This window comes from Nerophis lumbriciformis, linkage group LG13, assembly GCF_033978685.3.
Source record: "Nerophis lumbriciformis linkage group LG13, RoL_Nlum_v2.1, whole genome shotgun sequence".
Classification (NCBI taxonomy): domain Eukaryota; kingdom Metazoa; phylum Chordata; class Actinopteri; order Syngnathiformes; family Syngnathidae; genus Nerophis; species Nerophis lumbriciformis.
The window spans coordinates 2,478,211-2,505,140 of record NC_084560.2 but is presented as its reverse complement, the minus strand read 5'-3'; the positions used below and the strand labels follow the sequence as shown (position 1 = coordinate 2,505,140).

At 44.4% G+C, this 26,930-nt stretch overlaps 1 protein-coding gene across 1 annotated transcript in view; it reads right to left on the bottom strand.

Annotated features, from left to right (window-relative positions):
* Window positions 1-26,930, bottom strand: part of LOC133614011 (titin-like) — a 254,475-nt gene that overhangs the window by 5,197 nt on the left and 222,348 nt on the right. The window contains 30 exon segments of the mRNA XM_072914563.1: window positions 62-5,196; window positions 5,273-5,875; window positions 6,247-6,552; window positions 6,649-7,224; window positions 7,323-7,622; window positions 7,798-8,100; window positions 8,185-8,769; window positions 8,859-9,161; window positions 12,991-13,293; window positions 13,366-13,665; window positions 13,839-14,126; window positions 14,230-14,823; window positions 14,945-15,226; window positions 15,372-15,674; window positions 16,296-16,601; window positions 17,346-17,645; window positions 17,724-18,014; window positions 18,586-18,891; window positions 18,962-19,264; window positions 19,384-21,450; window positions 21,535-21,834; window positions 21,927-22,211; window positions 22,299-22,592; window positions 22,704-24,467; window positions 24,554-24,859; window positions 24,957-25,259; window positions 25,391-25,696; window positions 25,809-26,096; window positions 26,181-26,477; window positions 26,579-26,881. Of these exon segments, the coding sequence (XP_072770664.1) occupies window positions 62-5,196; window positions 5,273-5,875; window positions 6,247-6,552; window positions 6,649-7,224; window positions 7,323-7,622; window positions 7,798-8,100; window positions 8,185-8,769; window positions 8,859-9,161; window positions 12,991-13,293; window positions 13,366-13,665; window positions 13,839-14,126; window positions 14,230-14,823; window positions 14,945-15,226; window positions 15,372-15,674; window positions 16,296-16,601; window positions 17,346-17,645; window positions 17,724-18,014; window positions 18,586-18,891; window positions 18,962-19,264; window positions 19,384-21,450; window positions 21,535-21,834; window positions 21,927-22,211; window positions 22,299-22,592; window positions 22,704-24,467; window positions 24,554-24,859; window positions 24,957-25,259; window positions 25,391-25,696; window positions 25,809-26,096; window positions 26,181-26,477; window positions 26,579-26,881 (18,200 nt within the window).

Genomic DNA, 26,930 nt, shown 5'->3' with positions numbered 1-26,930 from the left:
AGAAAACACTGAGTGAATGTCACATTCAAACCAGTTCACAGCGACAGAACGAAGTACTTACAGTCAAGTTGTCTTTAAACCACTCCACATCTGGGAAAGGCTCACCTGCAATCTCACAGGTAAATTTCACAGTTTGTCCTTCGATTACATTTTGGGATCGAGGTTGCAACAGGAAGTGCGGTGGCGAGCCACAACTGAGCTCTTCCAAGTCTACAGAAGAAGCTGACTTCTTCGCAACAGTTGGTGACATCACCCTCTTTGGTGATTTGATTGGACTGCTAACTTCCCTGACGGATGGAGGCGGTGATTTGATTGGACTGCTAACTTCCCTGACGGATGGAGGCGGAGATTTTGCGGTAGGGGACTTTGATGAGACTGGTGACTTGACTCGCAGAGGGGACTTGATCGGCTCGGGGGACTTGATTCTTTTTGGCGTTTTCACAGGTTCAGGGGACTTGGCTTTTGGGGAGGTGACTCTAGGAGCAGCAACTACTTTCTGCTTGGGTTCAGACTTACGGATGGTCAGAGTAAAATGGGCTTCTTGTTTACCACCAGCATTTTCCACAATTAGAGTGTAGTATCCTTCATCGGATGCTTGCACAGCAGAAATCTCCAAAGAGGAGCTGGTCTCTGTAGACTCAATATGATGACGGGTCGATGAAGCCAGAGGTGCTCCCTCCTGAAGCCACAATATTAAAGGAGCTGGATCACCATCCACACCGCACGAGAATCTGGCAAGCTCTCCTTCCTCAACGGTCAAAGATTGTGGTTTGGTCAGGATCTTTGCTGGAACAATATGCTTTGTCTTTTCCTTTGCGACAACAGTGACAGTTTTTGTCAGTGTTTCAGTCACGGTTTCCTTCATTGCTGCTGACGAGATGTGATATATCTCTGTTTCAGTCATGTCTGAAAGATGAGAGGATGGAGGTTCCTCGTCCTGGCAAAAAGAAGACAAGGCAGCGTATTCCGCGGCTGCGATGTCTAACGTAGCACTGTCTGAAATCTCTCCTTTGATGTTTTTGCAGACAACAGCGTATGCTCCTGCATCTTCAGTCACACAGTTGTTGATCTGAAGCGTAAGGAGGCCACTGATGTTGGTCATGTGGTATTTGCTGCCTAGGTAAATCTCTTTACCATTGTGGAACCATTTGACTTTGGACTCAGGTTTGGCCTGGACATTCAGGGTAAATCTTGTGTTGGAACCATAAGCAACACGATGAGATCGCATGCGGATCGTAATTCGTGGGATGTGGTCGAGGCTAAAAGGTGCCTGCTTCATGTCCTCCGATTTCCTCTCCACAGATCTTCGCTCTGATCTCAGAGTCTGCTTCCTCTCCTCATACCTGGACAGATAATCGACTTTGGGCGAAGCGGTCTCTGTCTTGACAAACTTTCCTGGAGGAGGGTCTGTACTCTCTGGTTCAGGCATCGGGAGCCTCACGATGCGTTTTGGAATATATTCAGAAGCATAAGCTGTCAAATGCTCTGATTCAATGCCCTCCGAGACTTTTGCAACTGTGGAAAATGTTTCTCTTTTCAAACTTCGAGTCTTCTCCTCAATCTCCATGCGTTTGATTTCACTCTTGTAGGAGGAGATTCTCTGAGTGGTTGTGTGTGGTCGCAGCAACTCCTGATCTTCTCTCTCTTCATACATTCTTTGCTTCTCTCTGGGGGGTTTGTATGTGGCTTTCATGTGACGCTGTTGAAGGTCAACAAAACTTGGGCCGGCTTCATACTTGGATGGTATTTTGTATGAATCGTATCTTTGAAGAGCTTCTGGCTCATCATCATCACTGTAGACTCTTCTGGGTGATGAGGGGCGAAGTGCTGATAGCTCAAAGCGAACAGGGCTGAGACTTGGCGGAGAAGCAGAGTAACCAAGCTCCAATTCTTCCTCCAGGCGCAGCCTCTCTTCCTCAGTTCTCTTCATTGACAAATACTCATTGACCGGCAGCAGCAGTTCCTCATCTGAAAAGTCACCCAATGACCTCCTCCTAATCCTGCGGTAGACCCCAATTTCTGGGGAAGTAGTGCGGTACCTGGCTGGCCTCACCGTCTCCAAATCATCTTGAGTCATGGACGGGATATGCCACTTGGGCTTGTACTGGTCTTTGATTCTGATAGGTACCTCATAGAACTGCTCCCACCTGGAGAGACGAATACGTTTCATCCTCTTCTGTTTAATTTTCTCCATGGGCTCTGGGAATTCATACTGATCCCTGAGCGTCTTGTACCACTTCATGTCTGAGAGCGGTTTGAAGTGTTTAATTTCCATGTCTTCTTCAAGCACAGCCTGGTTCATGACCCGAGGAGTGGGCACAACGTATGGCATACGCAGTCTCTTCTCATCGGCCCGTTTTTTCCTCTCTTCTTGTTCTTTCTGTATGACAGCCGCAGACTTTTCACTCGTCTTAGTTGTAACCGCAGGTTTAAACATGGTGGCTGCCTCCCTGACAGCCTGCATTGCTGCAGGTGGTAATGGCATGACAACTGTGTCTGACATAATCTGATACAGCCTCACCTTTTTGTCTAATTCTTCATTTTGAGACACAGTTTTCTTATCCTTTTGGCTGCTCTCGTAATCTTTCTTTACATGAGTGACACGTTCCACTTTGAGTGTTGCCTGGCAGCTGGCCGACCCAGCAGAGTTTGTGGCAGTCACTCTGTACACACCAGAGTCTTCCGGCAATGTGTCTCTCACATGAAGTAAGTAATAATCCAAGCCTTCGTGTACAAGTTCAATAGATGGCCCAAAGGCTATGGGCGTACCATCTTTTTCCCACTTCAGTATAGGATGGCCTGAAACTCTGATTTCAAAGCGAACGTTCTGGCCCTCCCTGCAGTCGACGTTGGCAAGAAGGCGTTTGAACATTGGCCTCAGGGTGAGGTCTGCCGGTTTTGGTCGAGGAATCACAGTAAGCCGAGCCTTGCAGCTGTCATCGCCATACCTGTTGCGAGCCACAACGCTATATTCGGCATCATCCTCAACTTCAGCGCTGTGAATGATCATCTGGTACAGGCCTGTATCAGTGATGAATGTATATTTTTTGTCATCCTGTCCAGGGATAAGCTTTTGTCCAGATTTGTGCCAGGTGACACGTGGCTCAGGGTGAACCGTGATGGTGACACCAAAGCGTACTTTTTCTCCAATGTATGCTGTATGGTTAACCAAAGGGAAGGTGAATTCTGGTGGCTTCTGAAGCATTCTAGCAGTGTCAATTCTACGCTTTGTCCTCTTGACCACACGTGTAGTGAAGTAGTCACGGTAGGACCTGACACCATTGACGAACAACTCTGCATAAGCACTGTCCTCGCCATACTCGTTGACAATCTTGCATCTATATGTGCCATCATCGGATTTTGTGACTTTAGTGATTGTGATCACAGCTAGGCCATCCTCGTAATCAATTTCGTACTTGTCGCAAGATTCCAGTTGCCTGACACCACAATACCAGGTCACTTCAGTGGTGCTGTCATAGTTGTCAATGTTGCAAATAAACTTCACCCTATCACCCTCGCTGGCCACTGAGTGGCCAATCTGACCACCATGTGGTCCGTGTTCAAACTGAGCAATCTTCACCTTGGCAATGAACACACCACGCTGGGACCTGATTGAGCCACCGCTGGCCATGCGAGCTGCAGACACCACAGTGTTCCATTCCTTCTTCAACATTGTCTGGTAATATCTCTTGTGTCTGCCAGTCTGGATAGTTCTAGTGCTCAGCTCATCTTCGGGCTTGGACAGCCATGGATGCACCAGAGCCTCAGCAGCAGTCATGCGATGTTTACGTTCCTTTGTCATCAAGCGATCTGTGAAGTCTAATGCTTCAACGCTGACCTGCTTGAAGGACTCATCATCATAGCCATATGCTGCGTTTGAAATGTTGTCTATAATCTGCTGATTGGTTTCAGCTGAGAATGGGTTGAGTCCACTGAGGAGCACGTAAGTGAGGACGCCTACCGACCACATGTCAGTCACAGTGCTAATCAAGTCACATTGGTGGATCTCAGGTGCAGCATATTCCGCAGTGCTATACTGTATCTTAATTTGGTCTCCAGGCGTCAAGTGTCTGGACTGTCCCAACTCAATGATTTTTACATTTGAGCCAGTTCTTGTTGAGTACACAATATTCTCAGGCCTGATATCAAAATGTCCATAGCTCTGACTATGCAAGAACTCAAGAGCTGAGCAGATCTGCCGAATGTAATTGACAATTTCTCGCTCATTAAGCTCAAACTCTGCTGTGCTGAGACGCTCAAATATGTCGACACCTGAGATAAAGTCATATATCATCACCAGCTCCTCTTGGCTGTCAAAGGACTCGTGTAGGAGAAGGAAGTTTGTGTGTTTAGCCAGGTTTAAGGTGGCAATTTCCTTCTTGACAATTGTCTGATCTGCACCTCTCACTTTGACAAACTTAGCCATGTAGGTCTTTTCAGAGTTGATGTGTACACAGCGGTGTACAATGCTAAATTGACCTCTTCCCAGTTCTTCTGCAATAGCATATTTTTTATGCATATTCTTTGCATCTGAGTGTGGGGATTTTCCTTTTGGTACATGTCCTGCGTCATCAACCTCTCTGTCATAGAGAAGAATTCTGGACTTGTCCTCTTTTGTCATGACAGGTCCACTGGTTTCAGATGGGGCACTTTGTCCAAACTTGCTCTCAGCAATGACTCTAAACTGATAGCTGGTTCCACCGAAAAGATTGATAACAGTGTAGCGGCAGTCACGAGACTGAGCAACACGTTCCCACCTCTCGGAAGTGGTAGAACCTTTTTCAATAATGTAACTGATAACTCTGCTGCCACCATCATTAGCTGGAGCCACCCAGTTAAGGCTGACGGAGTCTCGAGAGACATCGCTGGCTTTAACACCCCGTGGAGGATCAGGCACATCAGCCACATCCAGCTCAACTGTCTGCTGATCAATGCCAAATCTGTTTTTAGCACACACAATGTAGAAGCCAGCATCCTTCTTCTCCACCCCGTTGGGGAACACCAAAGAAGTGAACGATCTTGTGACGATAACCTGGTAGTGGCCATTGCTGTCAATAAGATCTTGTCCCTTCTGCCATGTGATGACAGGATCTGGTTTTCCACCAAAAGGAATCTTAATATTGACCATTTCTCCACGCAGGGCAGGAATCGCTTCTTTGTCTTTCAGGTTCTTGGGAAGATTGATCTTTGCAGGAACTGTTGACAGAAAAAGTTTGTTAAGAAAACAACAGTTTAGGATAATATGTATTGTATTTGTATAAGAAATTCTCACTTTCAACATCTAGAGAGATGGTAGCACAGATTGAACCTCCTTGGTTAGTGGCCCTGATCTGGTATACAGTGGAGTCTTCTTCATCTGCCTCAACGATCACCAGTTGGTGGTAACCTCCCTTGAATTCTTGAATTTTTATCTTTTTTCCATCCGAATGGATCTCCTTTCCTCGTCTGAACCATTTAATCACAGGTTTCGGCTGCCCTGTGATCTTGCAGACAAGTGTAGCATTGCTCTTATGTTTGACACTCATGTTCCTCAGCTCTTCCTTGAAAGCAGGAGCCCGAACATCAACAGCTGTGGCTGGAACAATAGAATCACTTTCCTCACTGTAGTCGCTTTGTCCCCCAAGGTTCTCACATTTAACCCGGAAGACATATTCTATACCCTCGGACAAACGTTTGACAGAAAAGACCGTCTGTTTGATCTCATCCGTTGTCACGGGTGTCCATTCGCCCCATTCCCTCTTATCCTTTTGCTTTTTCTCAAGGCAATAACTCTTGATTTTGGAGCCACCATCACTGAGTGGAGGCCTCCAGGAAACAACACAGGAGTCTTTGGTGATTCCAGAAACAGCTATTTCTTGGGGTGGTGATGGTCTCTCTGTGGAGGATAATAAAACATGTCATGAAATTTAGGATATTTCCGGTGTCTACAGATGTTCTCATTCTCCCAGGTCATTGGTTTCTTAGGGCAATCAATCGATCGCTGGACTCTTTAGTTTGTCTTAGAAGGTGTTTTGCCTCTTATCCCAGCAGGCTTCATAAGTTCATACAGACTCAGATTGGTCAAAACTAGTAGTAGCATCTAGTCAGACTAAAGCTGTTAAGAGTTTGTGTTAGAAACACCTTATAAGACAAACTGAACAGTCCGGTTGCAATCATTTAAATGCCCTGAGGATATTGTCAGGGATTACATTGTCTTGAGTTTTTTTGTTACACATGTTCTCAGGAAAAGTTGTTGCCTAAACATACCAAGTTGACTCTTGATGAGGATAGGTAAGGTGAGCTCAAGTGGTTCGCTGTTGCCATAGCGGTTCTGGGCATACACACGGAAGTAGTAACCGGCACTGTCAGTGAGGTTGGGAACACGGCAGGATGTGCCATTAATGGATGATGACACCAGTTCCCACGCGTTTCCTTCACGGTCCTCTCGCTTCTCCACAATGTAGTTGGTAATCATACAGCCTCCGTCGTCCTTGGGTGGCTTCCAGCTGATGATGACAGAGTTCTTCAGGAGAGCCTCCAAAACAATGGGACCCTGAGGCATGTCTGGTTTGTCTGGAAACAAATTAATGATGTTTTTAGTAATAAAACACATTTTTAAAAATATACATCTTGAAATCACTGAGGTGTGTTGACATAAACCAAACATACCATAGATTTCAACATTAAATGCAGTGTCCGCCCTGCCAAAGTGATTGTGCAGTCTAATCCTGTATTTGCCTCCATGGATTCTACGCTGCACATTCTTTATAATGAGATGAGTATAATGTTCGGTGGTCTCTATACTGATGTCCTCAGCGTTCTCCAGGGTCTTTGCTTCGTGGAGCCACATGATCTTTGGCTCAGGACGTCCAATGTATACTGCGTGGATGCGCAGAGTTGTTCCCAGGCCAGCATAATATGTGCTCTTCAACGGGTAGTCGGAGTGGAACGATGGAGCTGCTTCCAATACAAGAGTACCTGAGGTCTCTATGTCTCCGGCATCATTGGTAGCCTTACAGGTATACTCGCCCTCATCCTCTTGTTGGTCAGTCATAATGGATAGGGAGTGGTTACGCCCATCAGAGCTTATTTCATATTTACGGGACTCGACAATCTCTTTGCCTGCGTGATACCACTTGATGTCAGGAACAGGCCTGCCGATAATCTGGCACTTCATGACAGCAGACTGTCCAAGCTTGGCTGTTACTTCATCCATTTCCTTTCTCAGGCTTGGTTTTGTTTCAACTGTAAGTACAAAGCAATATAACAAACGCTCAAAACACTCGGATTACTTTACATACCAATTTAATAATACTTGCAACTTTCACTATAAATATACTCACCACTTAGTTTAGTCTTTATACAAGTGGCAGTTCGGCAAGGTCTGCTCATTCCAGTCTCGTTCTCAGCAAATACTCTGAACTCATATTCGGTAGCTTCAGCCAGTCCACGCATGGTGAACTCTCTGTCTTTCAGCTTCTGCTTGTTGCATTTCATCCAGGTGCTCTCAGTGGACTTCCTGTACTCCACCCAATAGCCCAGGACTTCCTTTCCACCATCACACTCTGGGGCTTGCCAGCGAATAGTGATCAAGTTATTAGTCACACTTGCCGTATCAATTTCGCCTGGCTGGCTGGGCTTATCTGGAGAATTAAAAAATAGCAAAACAATGTCAGTTGTTTTGTTTTGCCACCACCATAACATACTGACTCAAAATATAAATGCAGGTTTTGTTTGAAAGCCAGCGGATGAATGGTTAATCTTTCAATCTGTCCTCATGACTTCCATCAATTAATTCCAAAGACTAAAATAGCTCACCAAATGGATCCTTGCACATCACTGGGTCTGACACAGCTCCAGCCTCACTCTCGCCGATGTCATTGACAGCAACAACACGGAAATGATACTCCGTATCAGCCGTGAGTCCAGACAGAGTAAACATGGTGGAGGTAATCTTAGTGTGGTGGCGGCTCCATTGTTCTGCAGATGATTGTTTGTACTCAACAAAGTAGCCTGTGATGGAAGAACCCCCGTCGTCCTTTGGTCTGGACCATGCCAATGCGACAGAGTTCTTGGTAACATCCATGATCTCTGGTGGCATGCTTGAAGGCTCTGGTGGACCTGTTGTGTGATTGACACTTTCTTATAACACCAGCCTCTAAATTAGTTAATTGTAGTGCAGGATGGAACAACAAAAATACTTACAAAGCATAGTCTTGGGCACCAGTGGGTGCTCTGATTTCAGAGACGGGCCTATACCAAAAGAGTTCTCTGCAGTAACCTTAAAGTGGTATTCTGTTCCTTCCTTTAGGCCCTTTACTGTCAAGTGGTTATCAGTCACTCTGCTGTCCACGGTAAACCATGCATTTCTGGTAACTTCTCTTCTTTCAACAATGTAACCAAGGATTTCTGTACCACCGTTGTCAGTGGGAACGTTCCAGGAGACCTTAGCAGAGTTGGCTTGGACTTCCTCAAACATTAATGGTCCGATTGGAGCACTTGGACGGCCGATGACATTCACCTTAATTTGGGCCTTTTTCTTGCCAACTTTGTTTTCGAGAAGGAGCTCATACAGACCAGAGTCACTTCTCTCTGCTCCTTTGATCACTAGTTCACTGGTATCTTCAGTGGAGGCAACCATTGCGTTGGTTGACAGTGACTCACTGTCCTTTGACCACGAACAAGTTGGGTGAGGTTTACCCTTGATGGGGAGAGAGAGTCGGACCACGCCACCACGACGAACCACATACACGTCTTTGTATTTTAGCTCAAGTTCATAATCTGGAGATTCTGTAGGCAAGTGTAAAAATGCAAAATTAAATTCCATTTTACTTCCATGAAAAAGTAAATTCTGTGTTTTTTTTCTAGTGTGTCATTACCAAACATCTCTGTGATGGAGACAGTTTGAGGCACTTCAGCAGGCTCGCCAGAGCCACCAACATTGCAGGCCATAACTCGGAATTTGAACTCCTCTCCTTGTGGCATGTTGGTCAATGTGTACTCACAGATCAGGGAGGGTGTGGTGTTACACTTGAGCCAAGCCATAGTGCCCGCCTTCTGCATCTCAATTAGGTACCCGTCTACCCTGGCATCTCCCTCATCATCAGGGGGACTCCAAGCCAGTGACACAGTCGACTTAGTGGTTTCAGTAATCCGTGGGTTCTGAGGGCAACCAGGTGGATCTGACATGGAGAGAAATGTATTTAAGCTAAAGTGATTAAGTTCAAACATTTCCGCAATTTGGGTCAATGCTTGCTATAAACGGGTGATGGTGTATCCTGCAGCCACACCACTGATGAGAAGTACTGATTCATACAAGTAGTCAGGAATATATGTTGTGTTTAGTAGGTTTACTTTAGTAAGTACGTTTTAATTGCATTCAGTACAATAATGCAAAATAAAGAGCAAACTTACTGAAACTGAATCAAAACCCTTGCACAAAAACAAAGATGTGTACCGCTCCTATGAGTTACCTAAATTTGCACCTCCAATAGTTGTACAATAATCAATTAAATGTCAAAGATGTTTTATTAATAATCAATTACAGACATGAGCACCTTCTGGGGAAAAAAGAGAAAAAAATGTATATCGGTTAGGGCTGGGCGGTATGGCCTTTTTTTAATATCGCAATATTTTAAGGCCATATCGTGATACACAATATATATCTCGATATTTTGCCTTAGCCTTGAATGAACACTTGATGCATATAATCACAGCAGTATGATGATTCTATGTGTCTACATTAAAACATTCTTCTTATACTGCATTAATATATGTTACTTTTAAACTTTCATGCAGAAAAGGAAATCGCAACTAAAAAAATCAAAAATTTTTTCATACGGTGTTGATCTGGAAATGTTTGCCTCGGCATTTTGATGGCGTGGACATGTGGCACCAAACGGAGATATTGACGTGCGGAGTAAGCACTCTTTATTGTCTAGCGGGTGACTTTTCAAATGATGCTACATATTAGCAGTGTAGCCGAGTGTTCTGGGTTCGCCTATACAGTGTACTTATCTAATAAAATAATAACCGGGAGACATTAGAGCAGGTTCGGTAGCCACCGCTTCTTTAATGTCAACATCACACACCTCCTTCCACAACCACACACACCCTACGTCACATCCCTACGGCAACAACTCTGGAGGGACAAAACTCCTCCTCCTTACCTAACACACTCCGGCAACTTGGGACACCCTGAACTGTTTGTTACAGCAGTAATGCTACTTTTTATAGCAAACGCTTTTGCTCCACACTTGACAAATGACGGTTGTCTGTTCAACATATTCCCACTTGAAGCCAAACCACCGCCAGACGATGGACCCCGTGCTGTTTTTCTTGGGAATTAATTATTCCTCCATTTGTTACCAGATTCGCACCTTCTTTCTCTTGTATTACCGCTCACACCACTCCGCTAGCATCACAGCTAACGTTAGCCATGCTGCTACCTCTCTGCTCAGCGAGGGCGTATACCGGGGGTCCTCAAGTACAAATCTTGAAGGTCCACAAATGGTTTTTTTTAAACAGGCTGGGTCCGTTTATTATCGGTCAAGCTTATATAGTAGCAGGAGGTAAGTAGTTTAACATTTTCTTAAAATTAACAAAAATAAAATAAATATCCAATAAAATACATGAAATATTTTCTTTGAAACAAAAATAAATAAGAACTTTGAAAAAATGTGTCCTCTGCATTTGACCCATCCCTTGATCACCCCCTGGGAGGTGAGGGGAGCAGTGGGGAGCAGTGGGCAGCAGCGGCGCTGCGCCCGGGAATCATTTTTGGTGATTTAACCCCCAATTCCAAGCCTTGATGCTGAGTGCCAAGCAGGGAAGAATGCTGGTATGAGCTTTTAAACATAACCCGTTAACTGCTGCCAATCAAATGGTGAATAAGATACTCTTTAGGGTTCATATGTTTGTAAATCTGACTGTGATGAAGTCAGTGCCTCACCAGCCATCAACCTCACCGCACGTTACTGCTCTGTTGCTATTTGTTGTTGTGTCATAGATTTAACAAAAATCTTGCTTGATGTTTCATATGACTTTTTCAGCCTCGTGATTTCTTTTTTTCTTAGCTCTGAATCATGAGGAAATGTCTCTTCAAATTCGCGGTGCTCTTTCAGATAGTGACGTTTCAGATGTTCACTTTTCACCAGAGCAACAGTACTGTTGCATATTAGACACATTGGTCTGGTACTTGCAATAGGTAGGATGAAAACATATTGCTCTGTCCATTCTTCCTTGAAACGTCGGTTTTCCCTGTCCACCTTTCTTTTACCAGCCTGAGCCAACTTGGAGCATGCCATTGTGATTTGATTCACATTCAGTGACTGACGAGTGAACAGTTAGCGAAGTAGCGATACGAGACAACTGTGTGCCTGCAGCGAAAGGTTCCATGCACTGTGCACTGCACATGTGTAAGACCCAGGTGGTAACAGCCTATCAGCGCGTCGTTGTGATCGAGATGACAACCCATACCCCGGAATTAGCCAATCAGAGTGGCGTTCTCTCGCTCTCTCTCTCTCTCAGAGAGAGAGAGAGAGGGACGGAGTGAGTGAGACACGAGAAGTGTAAACGAAACGTGGAGATATTTGACTAAAAACAACGAAGAACGTTGACTTGCGCTAGCGATAACTCACAGATTAATACAATTATTATATTTTTTATAATAATTATAATTATAATAATAAAAATAAAAATAAATAAAACCTTTTTTTTTTTTTTTTTTTTTTTTTACTATAATTCGTGCTGGGTCCGGACGGACACGTCGCTGGGTCCGGACATGGACCGCGGTCCGCCTGTTGAGGATCACTGGCGTATACGTATGTGACGTATGTAAGAAGGTGCGCTTGCTGTCTGTGAGAAGGAGAGACCGGAAAAGGCGAGGAGAGCCTGTAGTGTATTGCCCGCAGCTAAAAGCAACTGCGTGAGAACGTATACTCGATATCACGATATAGTCAAACCCGCGATATATCGCGTATATCGATATATCGCCCAGCCCTAATATCGGTACAAAGTGCTGCCACACAAGCCCGACGTAAAATGTTGAAAATCTAGACTACATTTCCTGCAATTGTGTGCATTTCTACACTATATTTTACTTTTTTATGTATTCTGATCTACCAACCTCTTTTGGTTGTCTTTTTTAAACTTACATGTACCATGTACAGTAATGTACAACATAGTTTTCAGGTTTAATTTACTAACATTATTATTATTGAAAATGTCATGCAAAATTCTATAAAATGCATGCAAAGAACTTCGTAAAGTTTCCCATTTGGCAACTCTATTCTATAGCCACTCCCCCTCGGGTAATATATTTCCGGTGTTGTAACCTCTGTTTACGTCCGCCACGTCAAATTATACCTCCTTGCTGGCTACTAAAAATACCCTAGAACTACAACTGGTTCAGAACTAACAGTGTTCGAATTGCAATCATCCAAATATGATTAGCAGCAAAGTAGAAAGCCGTCAACGTTGTGGCTCGAAGGGCGAACGTAGGTGACAACAAGCTAGCTAGCTCGATGATGCAAACTATGCTAAGTAGCGAGCTTGATTCGGCGCCCCTGAACGTCTCCCTGTCCTGCAATTCAGTGCGACGTTTAGGCAAGAGAAACAGCGAGTATCTGCGGCTGAGGCGAGCGTTCAACAAATGTTGTTTCGATCCTATTTTATTGATATTGTAGTGAGTCACCAACATAACTTTTGTCATTGTCAGAGAGTTCCGGTCGGACACGTTTTCACGGGACACATTTTCAGTGTTGTGTGTTGTTGGGATGTACAGATACTGCTCGATTGCTGATAAGAAAACAAAGTCTGAATGTCATTAAAACAGTTAGCTCTATCTTTTGACACTCCTCCTTCCTCTCTGGTCCTTACATGCTACAATATATATTAGTTTTTGTATTTCGCCGTGGAAAGTTTGTGAACCACTGAATGAAATCATTGTTTAAACTTGACATAGGTAAAAAGCAAGCCAGGTACCAATCTTAATATGTGTATGTCTCTCACCAATGGGATCTGATGCCACAGCTGGTTTCGAAGGCAGACTTGGTTTGCTCATTCCACGGGCATTGATGGCGAGGATTCTATGCTCGTACTCCAGACCTTCAATCAGCTCTGTTGACCGGTATCTAGTCATGGTGATGGGGTTCTTGTTGGCACGGACCCATCTGTCAGACCTGACTTCTTTGCGCTCAATGATGTAACCAGAAACCTCAAGCCCACCATCCTCTTCTGGTGGGTTCCAGGCTACTGTCATGCCATCACGTGAAATATCAAAAATGGTCGGTCGGCCTGGAGGTCCAGACACATCTGTAAAAGATGAAGAATACGTCAGCATTATGTCAGGAACGACAGCAGATTTTTATGGGCATGGAAAGTTACTTCTCAAGCTTCTGCAGGTGACAATCTCGGATTGCAAAAATTCTCCGGTGCCGTAGCGATTCACAGCAGCCGCACGGAAGACATACTCGTCTCCCTCAATCAGGTTCTCAAATTTGAAGGTGGGTCGACTGACAGAGTCACAGACCGGCAACCAGCCTGGTCTGTGGGCATCTCGTTGCTCCACTACAAAGCCACTAATGGGAGCTCCACCATCCCTAACTGGAGAATCCCAGCTGCAGATGACTGAGGTGGCATCGATCTCATCGAATTGGATTGGTCCCTTGGGCTCATCAGGTTTGGCTAACAGAAAATGAGTGTGTTAATATTTCAAACCATAAAACCCTGTAAGCTACTTTTTCTGTATAAATATAACTGATTTCAAGTCTCATTGCATCAATTAATTATAAATGAACGGTAAACATGACTAGATAATAGAGATAAAAAGTAATCTACAACTCAAAGTGTTTGCTTACAGAGAACGACGACCTTGATGACCTCAGCGATTACACCGACGTTGTTCTTCACCTCCAAGGTATAATTGCCAGTGTCGTCAATGGTCGTGTCTGACACGGTCAGCTTGGAAACTTTGCCCGTGCTCTGGACCTTGACACGGTCAGTGATTTTTAATCTGTTGTCACCAAAGTACCACAAGCAGGTAGGGGGAGGCCTGCCTATTAATGGCAGTTCCAGTTCCAGAGTCCTACCAGCCAAAACATTAACAGCTTTTTGGGGAAGTCTGGAGAAATCCACTGCAGGCATCACTGTAGGAACAAAATCTAACAATTACTAATGGCTGAAAACACACAACTGTGACATTAAATATTATTGGTCTTCATTGACTAAATGTTATGACTTTCCCATTACCTCTTTGTTCTTGCACAGTTACAGGTGCAACAAGTTCCTTTGCTTCACTGGCACCACGACTGTTGATTGCTTTGACTCTGAAAAAGTACTGTTCTTTCTCATTTAGCTTTTCAATAGTGTGCTCAAAGTCGGTTAACTTCAGGGAGGCCACCTTCATCCATTTGTCAGTACCAAATTTGCAGGCCTCTATCAAGTAGCCGATCAGTCTGCTACCTCCGTCATGCTCAGGCTTATCCCAGCTCAAAGAGACAGTGCTCTTGGTGATGTCAATCACCTGCAGGTTGCGTGGTGGCAGAGGTACCTCGCAAACCAGGATGACATCCGGTGTTTCACGGGATTCCCCCATACCATAAATGTTTTCAGGAAGAACTCTGAAGTAGTATAGCATGCCCTCCATCAGGCCATCAATCTTGTAGGATGTCTTACTGCACTTGGAAGTGACAGTTTTGTAGGCTCTCATGGAGGCTTCACGTCTCTCAATAATATAATTGTTGACAGGAGCACCACCGTCCACGATTGGAGCATCCCAAGAGATGGTGGCTGATTCTTTGGTCAGTTCCTTGATCTTGATGGGTCCTGTTGGTCCTGGTGTGTCTAGGATATTTAATAAAATCATGAGTTAAATATGACATTCCAAAAAGGTTATTTGGTATTGCCGTAATCCCGATGAGTTCAAAGATAGTATTTGTAACTAAAGGCACCGTCGTTCCCTTACCATAAACTTTGACCAGAATATGGACTTCTTGTTTTCCAGCACAATTCTCGGCTACCAGTGTGTATTTTCCAGCATCATAGCGATGGACCTTATCGATAATGAGAGTAGTTGACTTGTGAGTGACCTCTATAAAGCCCCGGTTGTTGAGGTCAACTCCTGGTTTGCTCCAAGTGATTGTCGGAGCAGGACGACCACTAATATTCACAAATAGGCGCAGAGAACCACCAGCACGCAGGCATATGGTCTTCTTCAGGTCATCATGGAGCTCAAAGTCCGGTATTTCTATTGAGTAAAGGTAATGATGAAATCGCTTGTTGAGCCACACCACATTATGTCAATAGCATGTAGAGTTACGAGGTTCACAATCCAGTCTTTTTCTTAACAGTAGAGAAAATGACGTTTTTGGTTTGTTTAATGGACAACTTACCAATTCTCTCCACAGGTTCAGTTTCAGCACATGGCTCACTGAAGTCTCCAGTGCCATTGAAGTTGATACCGGCCACTCTAAATTGGTACTTATTGCCTGAGCAAAGTCCGGTCACCACATATTCTGCAGCACGCAGTGTCTTCTCGTGGGCCTTCTTCCACTCCTCTGTTCCGGCTTCCTGCATTTCCAGTAAATAGCCAATCACATCAGCTCCACCATCTTCCACAGGGCGAGACCAGGCCAGGCTAATGCTGTCAGCATGGGTGTCAATAATGCGAGGAACAGAGGGTGGTGCGGGGGTGCCTAAGATGGGAGAGTCAGATTCAAAATCAATTTTTATCGTCCCACAGGCAATGTTTACAACACCGGATTCTAACAACACGGCTAGTGATTATAGCCGCGACTGTCAAGTTGATCAACTTTTTTGCAGAGCAACGTACATCCGTGGTTTCAGCACATCAAATCCCAGTTTGCACTTAAGAGGAATTACCCAGGATGCGAGAAAGTATTGGCTACCAGTGAGATTATATATGTCATTCTAAGAGGGCTCTAATATTGAATAATTTACAAGACCACAAACACTTTATGCTTTAACTGTGAGAATATTTGATTAATGAATAATAATTCTACTTTGCAGAAATGTGTTTACCACAGTTAGGCCTGGAACCAATTGGCCGCGATAAACGAGGGACGACCCTAGCTCTTAAAAGAAATGCTACTGGGATTTATTTTTCTCAGTAGAGAGTTTGGTGTAGGAATAAAATAGTTTTTAAATCAGTTTATCAAATCTGTCTAGATTACAGGCTTCGGAGGTCAAGATTGAATAGACGTGAATGTGATCTGTGACCAACTATTTTTTTCTTATCCATTTACAATTTGTTGCAAAAAATGTTTGTTATTTGGACCAAAGCAAACTGGATTTACCTGTGGGGACTCTGCAGACCACATACAGTGACACCTCACTGGGTTCACTCTCTCCAGCCTTATTGATTGCCACTACCCTGAACTGGTAAATGTTGCCTTCCGTCAATCCAGACACCTTCAACGTTGTGTCAAGGTGTGCTCCAGTCCTGTTCACCTTCACCCAGCGGGCACTCTTCTTCTCCCGCCTCTCGACAAGATAGTGGATCAACGGACTGCCGCCATCACTCTCAGGCTTTAGCCACTCAATGGTTGCAAAGTCTTTTCCGGACGTTAGGATCTCAGGCGCACCCGGTGGAGTTGGAACAGCTGTAAAACGATATCCATTTGACTATTTGAATCCACAAAGGTCACACACAAAAGCGAGGTGCTGTACATTGTTGCTGGATGAGGTTATTTCTGCAATGCTAATTGACAAGTCCAAGAATATAGAACAGAGCAGTGATTCTCAAACTGTGGTATGTGTACGCGGGCTCCATCTAGTGGTATGCCACAGAATCACTAGGGTACTACTGTAATTTTGCCTCATCCTTCACTTTAAGCGTGAGTGACAAATGCCTGAAGAATGCACTACCGACCTGAAAAGACCTGAAAAGTCCGAAAGCAGAGAGATGGTACAGTGTTATCTGGTGCTTGTTTAAGCACATCGCAGCTGGTTTTGGACAGTCCCACTCCTCAATGCTTCAGTCACACGCAAAATTCTCACAGGAATGAAACAAAAGTACAGTGGTATCTACTGTACAGTGTTTTATTCGTGTTACTGTTCAAACTGTGTGTACTGTCACAGTACAGTGGCCAAAATATTAAATACCTCTTTACCTTTTCCATGTTTTAAATGAATAACCTATTACGCTACTGTATTTTACTGTTGCCCATAATGGTTGTCCTTGGGGAGCCACATTTTTTCCGAGGTGGCACTTGGTGAAAAATGTTTGAGAACCACTGTAATAGAGGTTAAAGTAATGTTTTGCAGTAATTCCAGCTATTAATTAATGAATATTATAGAATAAAATATATTACAAAGTTTTTGCTAACTGTGGATGCGGCACTCACTGAAAGTGTTTCTGGCAACCATAGGCTCTGACTGCAGAAGGACTCCAGCTCCATACTTGTTGACTCCTCGGACTCTGAACAGGTATTCTGTGTTCTTGAACAGTGCGGTGATGTTACAGGTCAGTTGCTTGCACTCGGTATGCATGATGACCCAGCTGAGTCTGTTGGTGTCTCTCCTCTCTACAAGGTAGTGAGAGATGTCATCACCCCCATCCTCCAAAGGAGGACTCCAACGCAGAGTGCAGGAATCCTCAGTAATCTTGCTGATCTCAATGCTGCCGTCACATGGTCCAGGAGTGTCTAGAAGTGATGGATTAAGTTAGTCGTTTTGTCTTCGTCTCCGTCTACGTCTACAAATTTACCAGAACAATCACTTACCAAGCACTTTGACATTGACCTCAACAGTCTTGGTTCCACTCACATTCCTGACCGTGAGAATGTATTTTCCGGTATCATCTCTGTCACAGAACTTGATGATGGCCATAGCCCGATTGGTTGTGTATTGCAGGTGGTATTTTTCACACAGCTCCAGCTCCTTGTTGCCTTTGGACCAGGATGCTTTGGGGTCAGGCCTGCCGCCCACTGCGGCATCCAGGACCAGATCTGAACCAGCTCTCACCATAACAACTTCAGACAAGAGTTTGCCGTCCAGCTGGGCCTTTGGCGGTTCTGTTGGATTGCAAAGAGTAGATCTTCGTTATGTTTGGAATTATATACATTATTCTTATTATATATGATTGTATAACATACTGTATGTTAGTCACCTTAACAAAAAAAGGTGAAATAACAGAAAACGTACTATACTCTAGTTTCTTCAAAATAGCCACCCTTTGCTCTGATTACTGCTTTGCGCACACTTGGCATTCTCTCGATGAGCTTCAAGAGGTAGTCACCTGAAATGGTTTTCACTTAACAGGTGTGCTTGAAGCTCAAGGAGAGAATGCCAAGAGTGTGCAAAGTAGTAATCAGAGCAAAGTGTGGCTATTTTGAAGAAACTAGAATATAAAACATGTTTTCAGTTATTTCACCTTTTTTTGTTGAGTACATCAATCAATCAATCAATGTTTATTTATATAGCCCTAAATCACAAGTGTCTCAAAGGTAATTCCACATGTGTTCATTCATAGTTTCGATGTGACAATCTACATGAAAATAATCATGAAAATAAAGAAAACACATTGAATGAAAAGGTGTGCCCAAGCTTTTGGCCTGTATTGTATATCATGAGAAAATGTCTTACCAAAGTCTGTTTTGCACTGCACAGAGCCAGTGGACACGGATGGGGTGCTGAAGACCTGGTTAGCATTCTTTGCAATGATTCTGAACTCGTAGGGTTCTCCTTCTCCCAGGGCAGTAACGGTATAGAACGTGTCTATCACGTTTGTGTAGTTACACTTTAGCCAGCGGCCCTCACCAGTTGGAGTGTATGGTTTACGTTCAATAATGTAACCCACAATTGGACTGCCACCATCATTCAGTGGAGCCAACCATTTGAGCGACACTGTAGTTCTGGTTACATTTGTCACTTCTGGCTTACATGGTGGATCTAGAAGAAGACAATTATGTTAATAAAAACATGGAACTGATTAACGTTTATTGTGGCAAACAGTACTCACCAACAGGGTTTTGGGCAACTGCTCCTTTAGAGGCTTCACTGGCTTTGCTCAGACCAGCACTGTTCATGGCATAAACTCGAAACTGGTACTCTAGACCTTCAACAAGGCCTTCCACCTTGTAAAAACACTCAAAGCATGGGATCTTGTTTTCCCTTACCCAGAGAATATTATGTCTCTCCTTCTTCTCAATCCAGTAGCCTGTCACCTTGCTGCCACCATCATGGTAAGGCTCCTCCCATTTCAACGTCATTGTGTTGGAAGAGACATTGAAGACAGATGGCCTTGTTGGTGGTCCAGCAGGTGCTATAATTACAACATTGGATTGTATCAGTGACTCAATTACAGTCTGATTCAAGATGTTATGTTCTGATCAAAACTGTTGTAATGCTGAATTGATGTTCAGGTTTTGGAATTGTACTTACTGTAAGGATGCTCTGCAATGATGGTTTCAGACTCAGTAGGCTTGCTAACGCCAAATCGGTTTTCAGCAGAGACCCTGAAGGTGTACTGCATGTACTTGGTCAGATGACTAACGTGGAGTGACGTGCGCTTCACACTGGAGTTGATAAGCTGCCAGGCAGACGAACCAGATTCACGCTTCTCCAGAATATAGTTGGTAATGTCAGTGCCACCATTATCCTCCGGTGCATCCCAGTTAACAACACAAGACTGAGAGGTGATATTTGTGATTTCAACAGGCCCCATTGGTGGACTGGGTCTACCTGTAACATTTACTTCGATATTAAATGTCTTGCTTCCGGTGACATTCTCCAGAGTCAGGTAGTATTTACCACCATCACCCCTCATGGCATCTTTGACTGATATGCTTGTTCTTTCTTTAGTTACTGTAATGGAAACTCTTTCTGAGTTCTTCAGCCTCATCTCCTCCAGCCTCCAGGCTACTTTGGGAGCAGGTCTCCCACTAATCGGAACATCGATAGTAAATGTTTTGCCAGAGTTGCATGTGATCATCTGGTTCGGAATCTCACTGAGATCAGCTGCAGGTTCAATATGAGGCTCTTTGACCAAGACCGATGTAAAGGTTTCCCTGGGTGTGCTGAGGCCAGACTCATTCTTTGCCCTCACACGGAAGTGATACTCATCACCCTTGTTGAGTTTTTCAATTACATAGGAGAGATTCTTGGTGTTGCCAACCACTACCCATTTACCTGTTCCGCTTGGATTTGCCTCAATGATATAACATTGGATACGGCTACCACCATCATGCTCTGGTTTTAGCCAGCTTAGTGACACGGAACTGTCTGTGGTGTCGACAATATCCAATCTCTTTGGAGATGCTGGCTCAGCAGTGGCAATGACAGGCTCTGTTGTCTCGAAAGCTTCACCGACACCATGCTGGTTCTCTGCAGAGACCCTAAAGAAGTATGGTACCCCCTCCAGCAGGTCCTGAATCTTCATAATACTCTGAGTGCACTTTCCCCCAGACTGCTGCCATGTGCGACGGCTTGCCTCACGTCTTTCAACAATATAGTGGTGGATTCGTGCTCCACCATCATTAAGTGGCGGCTCCCATGTAAGTGTAACTGAGCCTCTGGACACCTCCTGGAAGCCTACATCCTGAGGAGCCCCAGGAGTGTCCATGACTTTCACAGTGAAAGTAATAGCCTTGCTACCGCTGCTGTTTTCCAGGTTGACTGTGTATTTACCGGTATCATTTCTGGTGCAATTTTCAATAAGTAGAGTACTGCTCCCCTCCGAAGTTGAAACTTCTGACATGACACTTAGTTCTCCTTCTTCTTTCACCCAGGTGGCGGTGGGTATAGGCTTTCCCCTATATTGGACACCTAGTATCACTGAACCTCCTGCCTTGACAATGTGTGTCTGCTTGAAGTTGGCATCAATATCCACCTGTGGTGGTGCTAATCTATCAATGGCCTGAGCAGGTTCTAGAGTTTCCCTGTCCTCTCCTCTTCCGACAAGATTTACAGCTGCTACACGGAACTTGTATTCAGCCCCAGTTTGTAGAAGAGTAACTGTATACTTTGTGTCTGCCACCAGCTCTTCATGTACTCTATTCCAGTCAGTTTCATTGCCCCTAACCATTTCAACAATGTAGCCCAGTATCTCAGATCCTCCGTCATCTGCAGGCTTCGTCCATTCCAGGCTGATGGAGGTATTAGTGGAGTCTGACACGCAGACCACAGACGGAGCACATGGGATATCCTTTGGCTCAACAGCTTTAATGGGAATGGAGATATTACTGGGTGCTCCAACACCAGCATCATTAACAGCCATGACCCGGAACTCATATTCCATGTCCTCAATGAGGCTGATAACTTTGTGACCACATTCAGTGATGGGTTTCTTTGAAAGCACCTTGTAGAACCGAACTGTTTTCTTCTCTCGTTTTTCCACAATATAGTATTGAATGGGGTTTCCGCCATCAGACTTTGGAGGAGTCCAGGCCAAAGTTATGCTCTCTCCCGTCGTCGCAGTGGCGTCAGGAGTGCCCGGGGAATCGGGAGTAGCTGAAGAGAAATTGTAAAGGGAAACTTGTGAAGACAAAACCAAACGCATGTTATTACATGACATTTTTCCATCTATTGACTTACTATATTGAAGCTGTGCAATAATTGGGCAGGATTCCAACGGCCTGCCAGCACCAAACTTGTTTACAGCTGACACCCTGAACTGGTACTCATTTGTTTTGATCAGTTTGGTTGCAGTGAAACTGCACTCCTGACATTCCTCTGACACCAATGCCCAAGAGATCTTGGATGTTTCACGCTTCTCGATGATATAATGTGAAATTTCTGAGCAGCCATCATTCTCTGGTGGGTTCCAGGACAGAGTACACCGACCCTCTGAGATGTTGCTGAAAGTGATGGGTCCTACTGGTTCCCCAGGTGTGTCTACATCACATGATGGAGATTGAGTAAAAGTTCAACTTGAATCACTAGACATTATGTATTGACAAATCTGAGAAAAAACAAAAACTGTCTACCTTGAACTTGAACCAGGAGAGTCTGCTTTTTGCTGCCAGATCCATTGATAGCTTCAACGGTGTAGAGGCCGCGGTGAGTACGGTCAGCATCTCTGACAAATAGAGTGCTGTATCCAGCTACGTTGACAATATCCATCATCTTTTTGGTGATTTCCACACTGTCTTTGTACCAGACCACTTTGGGAACAGGTCGTCCAGTGATGGCCACCTTCACTCTGATGTTGTCACCCGCTTTAACAGTCAAACCATCAAAATACTCTCCACCAAATTCAATATGGGGAGAAGCTTCAGGAGGAAAGGACATAGGTAAGTTCACAATAAATGATCATCTCCTGTCTTGCTCTTGGCTCAATCAGTCTGATCTTCACTTACCATTCTCACTTCTGACCACGATCAAACCTGACGAGTTGGAAGGTGGGCTGACAACACCAATGGCATTTCTAGCAATCACTCGGAACTCATAGCGCTCATTCATAGACAAACCAGGCACAGTATACTGGCAGTCATGAACATCAGTCAAGTTAGCCTTGAACCAGCGCCCTTCTCCTTGTCGTTTCTCAACGGTGTAGCTAGTAATCTTGCTACCTCCATCACGTTTTGGTGCGTCCCATTTTAGCGTTATTGAGTCACTTGTCACATCAGTGTAGTCAGGCTGGCCAGGAGGATCTGAAAGAAAGAAATAGAGATTTTAATTTGTTTTGCAAAAGATCTGGCATTATTAATTTGAAAAGATAAAATCCACAGTAATGTAAGTGTATAGACCGTGTCAGAACTCACCAACAGGGCTGACAGCCATTACTGGCTTGCTGCTGTCACTCAGTCGGCCGTAGCCAGCATCATTCTGTGCGCACACTCTAAACGAGTACTCAAGGCCTTCAATTAATCCCAAAATTCGGTATTCGGTTTCTTTGATCAGCATCATGTTCACTTTTTGCCACATGATGCTGTTGTTTTCCCTCTTGTCCACATGGAAACCCTGGATGGGGGTACCACCATCATAGATCGGCTGTTCCCACTGGATTGTCATGCCATCGTTGGTGATATTATACACAACTGGCTTGCCTGGTGGGCCAGGAGGTCTGAACTGGTGCTTGGCAATTACCATCTGTGATACCAGGGGCTCACTGACACCATACCTGTTCTCAGCACAGACTCTGAACTGATACTGGACACCCTTGATCAGGTTAGACACTTTGAACTGAGTTCCCGCCACACTGGAACAAGCCATCTTCCAATCAGGCTGAGTAGTGTCACGCTTTTCTATAGTATAACAGTTGATGTCTCCCCCACCGTCATCATTAGGCTCATCCCATGACATCATGATGCTTTCTGCTCTTACTTCATCAAGACGGATAGGTCCAACAGGCTTTGATGGGGGTCCGAGTGTAATGACATAGATATGGAAGGACTTTCTGTTGATTTTGTTGTCAAGAGTTAGTGTAAATTTACCCTCATTCTCTTTCTTCACATTTTTTATCATAAGAGTGGCTTTGTTCTCCGTCTTTTTGAAGCGAATTTGATCACTCTCCTTCAGAGGAAGGTTGTCCTTTAGCCATATGATTGATGGCTTAGGTTTACCTCTGTATGGCAGCTCAATGTGGACATTATGTCCTAAACGAACACAAATTCTTCCATCTGGGTAGTCTGCAAGGCTTGCTTCAGGTGTGATAATGTAGTCAATCACCTTGATAGATCCTATCTTCACAAAGTCGCCCTGACCCTTGTCATTTCGAGCAGCAACTCTGAAGAACATGTCTGAGTGCTCTTTTAGTTTTGTGACCTCAAACTCACATTGTCGGGTCGTTCCTCCCAGAGCCCATTCCCCATCTACTGCTTTCTTTTCAATTATGTAGTCAGATATGATACTGCCGCCATCATAATCAGGCTTTAGCCACTGCAGAGTGACAGAGGTTTTAGAGGAATCCTTCATAGAAACATCTTTAACTGGTCCAGGCGTCTCTGCGGCCTTCACTGGTTCAAGTGTTTCACATGGTTCACCAACACCGTTCTCATTCTCTGCTAGAACACGGAAAAAGAAGGATGCCTTTTCAGAGAGATCTTCAATAGTATAGGATGTGTCAGTGCATTTGCTTGTCACTGCAGAGTAGGATCTTTTGGAAGAGTCCCTCTTCTCAACAATGTAATTGGTAACCTCAGCGCCACCATCAAGGAGTGGAGGCTCCCAGCAAAGAGTGACTTTTCCACGAGTTACTTCTTTCAATGTCAGGTTTCTGCATGGACCAGGAGAGTCCTGGACCTTCATGGACAAGGACATTGTCTTGGGCTCTCCCACACCATTCTCAATTTTGACTGTATACTTGGCAGTGTCGAGTTTGGTCACTTCACGCATAACAAGAACAGTGGCTGTGTCTGAGTGGTGGAATTCATAAGATGGGTTGCTGTCAATGCATATGTCTCCTTTGCTCCAAGATGCAGAGGGAGCCGGCCGACCCTTCAGAGGGACAGAGAGCTCAACATCCTTGCCAGCCTTCACGATATAGTGAGTTCTCATGGCCACATCTGAGTCAATCTGGGCTTCCTCTGTGAATATGATATTTTTGTCATTTAAAAAACAGAAAAATGGCGGCTTGCTCTGGCTGTGTTTTAATGTCTTCAAATTCACTTACCGAGGATATCCTTAGCCTGTACAGGCTCAGTCATCTCCAGTGCCTCGCCACGGCCGGCGCAGTTGACAGCAGAAACTCTGAAGAAGTAGTTAACATCTGGCTTTAGGTCGTGTACAGTGTATTCGGACATCTTGACCTCTCCCTTTGAAGAAATCATTTCCCAGTCTTGCTCTCCCTCAGTAAGTTTCTCCACCATGTAGCTGGTCACTTCACTGCCTCCATCCCACTCTGGCTTGGACCACCCCAAAGTTATAGAGGTCTTTGTGGAATCCATCACCTTAAGTTTGCAAGGCTCATTTGGTGGATCTGTAAGTCATAAATAAAGTTTCTTGAATCATTGAAATAAAGATAGTATTTGCGGATCTATACTCTAATTTTTGAACCAGTGAGTTTAACGACTTACCAACTGGATCTGCAGCCTTGTAGTAGTCGGATACATCTGAGAAGGGTCCTTCTCCAGCCTTGTTAATAGCACAGACACGATACTGGTATTCATTTCCCTCGGTTAAATGGTAGACAGTCTGTTTAATGTCAGCAATAGGATCTTTGTAAACTCGGATCCAGCGCAAACTCTTCTTGTCGCGTCTGTCCAAGTAGTAGCCAGTAACTGTGCTACCCCCATCCACACCTGGTTTGTCCCATTCTACGACCATAGTAGTCTTGGTGATGGTGTTCACCTCAGGAGTATGCGGCTGCCCTGGAGTTACTATGTACACACAGATGAAAAAAATATGTTACGCAAAGGAATTCAATTTGTGTTGTCTTGATTAGGGATATGAGGACATTTTAGTGTTGTGTGATTGTGTAACCTTTCAACACCTGCAGTCTAAAGCTTACCAAAGGCATTCTTTGCAATGACAGCTTCCGACTCCAGTGGCTCTCCAAAACCATACTTGTTAACAGCCATTACGCGGAATACATATTCATTTCCTTGAACCAGTTTTCCGACAGCAATGAAGGTCTGCTCATGTCGCTCTGAAACGGTCGACCAGACTACCCTGCTGGTCTCACGCCTCTGGACTATGTAGTGGGTCACCTTGGCACCTCCATTGTCAGCCGCACTTACAGGTTCCCAGCTAAAGGTGATTTTGTCTGCTGCAACATAGTTAAAAAGAATACTGCCAGGAGGGGGTCCAGGTTTATCTAAAGAGTCATAAGAAGAGACAACAGGTAAACAAAGAACAAAAGAGAGACGATGCAGCACTGCATGAGAGAATATTGTTTAAATGTGAGAAAATAAAGCATGATTATATACCAAGAATTTCAACCCTGATTGTTGCAGATGCTGAGCCCAAAATGTTCTTGATCTTAATATTATATGAGCCTGAGTGGAGGCGAGTTGTATCCTTGATGAGGATGGCAGATGAGTCAGTTGTGTTTTCCACATACAATGATGAAGAAGCTACAAGCTCATTTTCATTCTTGAGCCACTCAATGTTTGGCTGAGGTTTGCCAAAAATTCCAACTTTGAGTTTAATTGAAGTTCCAGCCTTGAACTTAACCACGTCCAAATACTCTGGAGGAAGGTCAATGGCTGGAGTACCTGCACAACAAAGCATACCATTGTATATACATTATTTTCTTTCATACACAACCTCATAAAAGCAAGAATCAAATAAGCACTCACCACAAGCATCAATGCACGTGACTGGGCCAGCAATAAGAGAAGGATTGCTGACAGAGCCAACTGCATTCTTTGCATACACCCTGAACTCGTAAGACTCATTCTGAGTCAGCCCAGAAATGGTGAAGCCCATTTCAAGGATGTTTGTGAAGTTAGCCTTCACCCATCTGCCACTGGCCGCCTCCCTTCTCTCCACACTGTAGCCAGCAATTTTACTACCGCCATCATACGGTGGCCTTTGCCAGGACAAGCTGGCCGAGTTCTTGGTCACTTCTGTGACACGCACATTAGCTGGAGGATCTGCAGTAGAAAAGTCAGGGGTGTGCCAAATTATTTCTGAGTAAATGGGAGCCCACATCTTTATCAATGTACTGTAAGCGTTTAAATTGATTTTTACTTACCACAAGCATCAATAGCTAGCACCTCTTCAGACACCTTGCTCATCTTTCCAATACCAGCAGCATTTTCGGCAGCTACCTTGAACTCGTAGATAAGACCAGGGCAGACATTTGTGACCCTCCACTGGTTTCCTGGTATTGCTGTTTTATTGATCTTTTGCCAGAGGATACTGCTTCTCTCCTTCATCTGAAGATGATATCCGATCACAGGATTTCCACCGTCATTGACTGGCTCGTTCCAGCAGACAGTCAGGCTCTCTTTAGATACAAAACTAATCCACGGAGTAGATGGAGGTCCAGGGAAAGCTGAGAGACAAATTCATCATTATGAGTGTTAGTCCTTAACACTTGATCA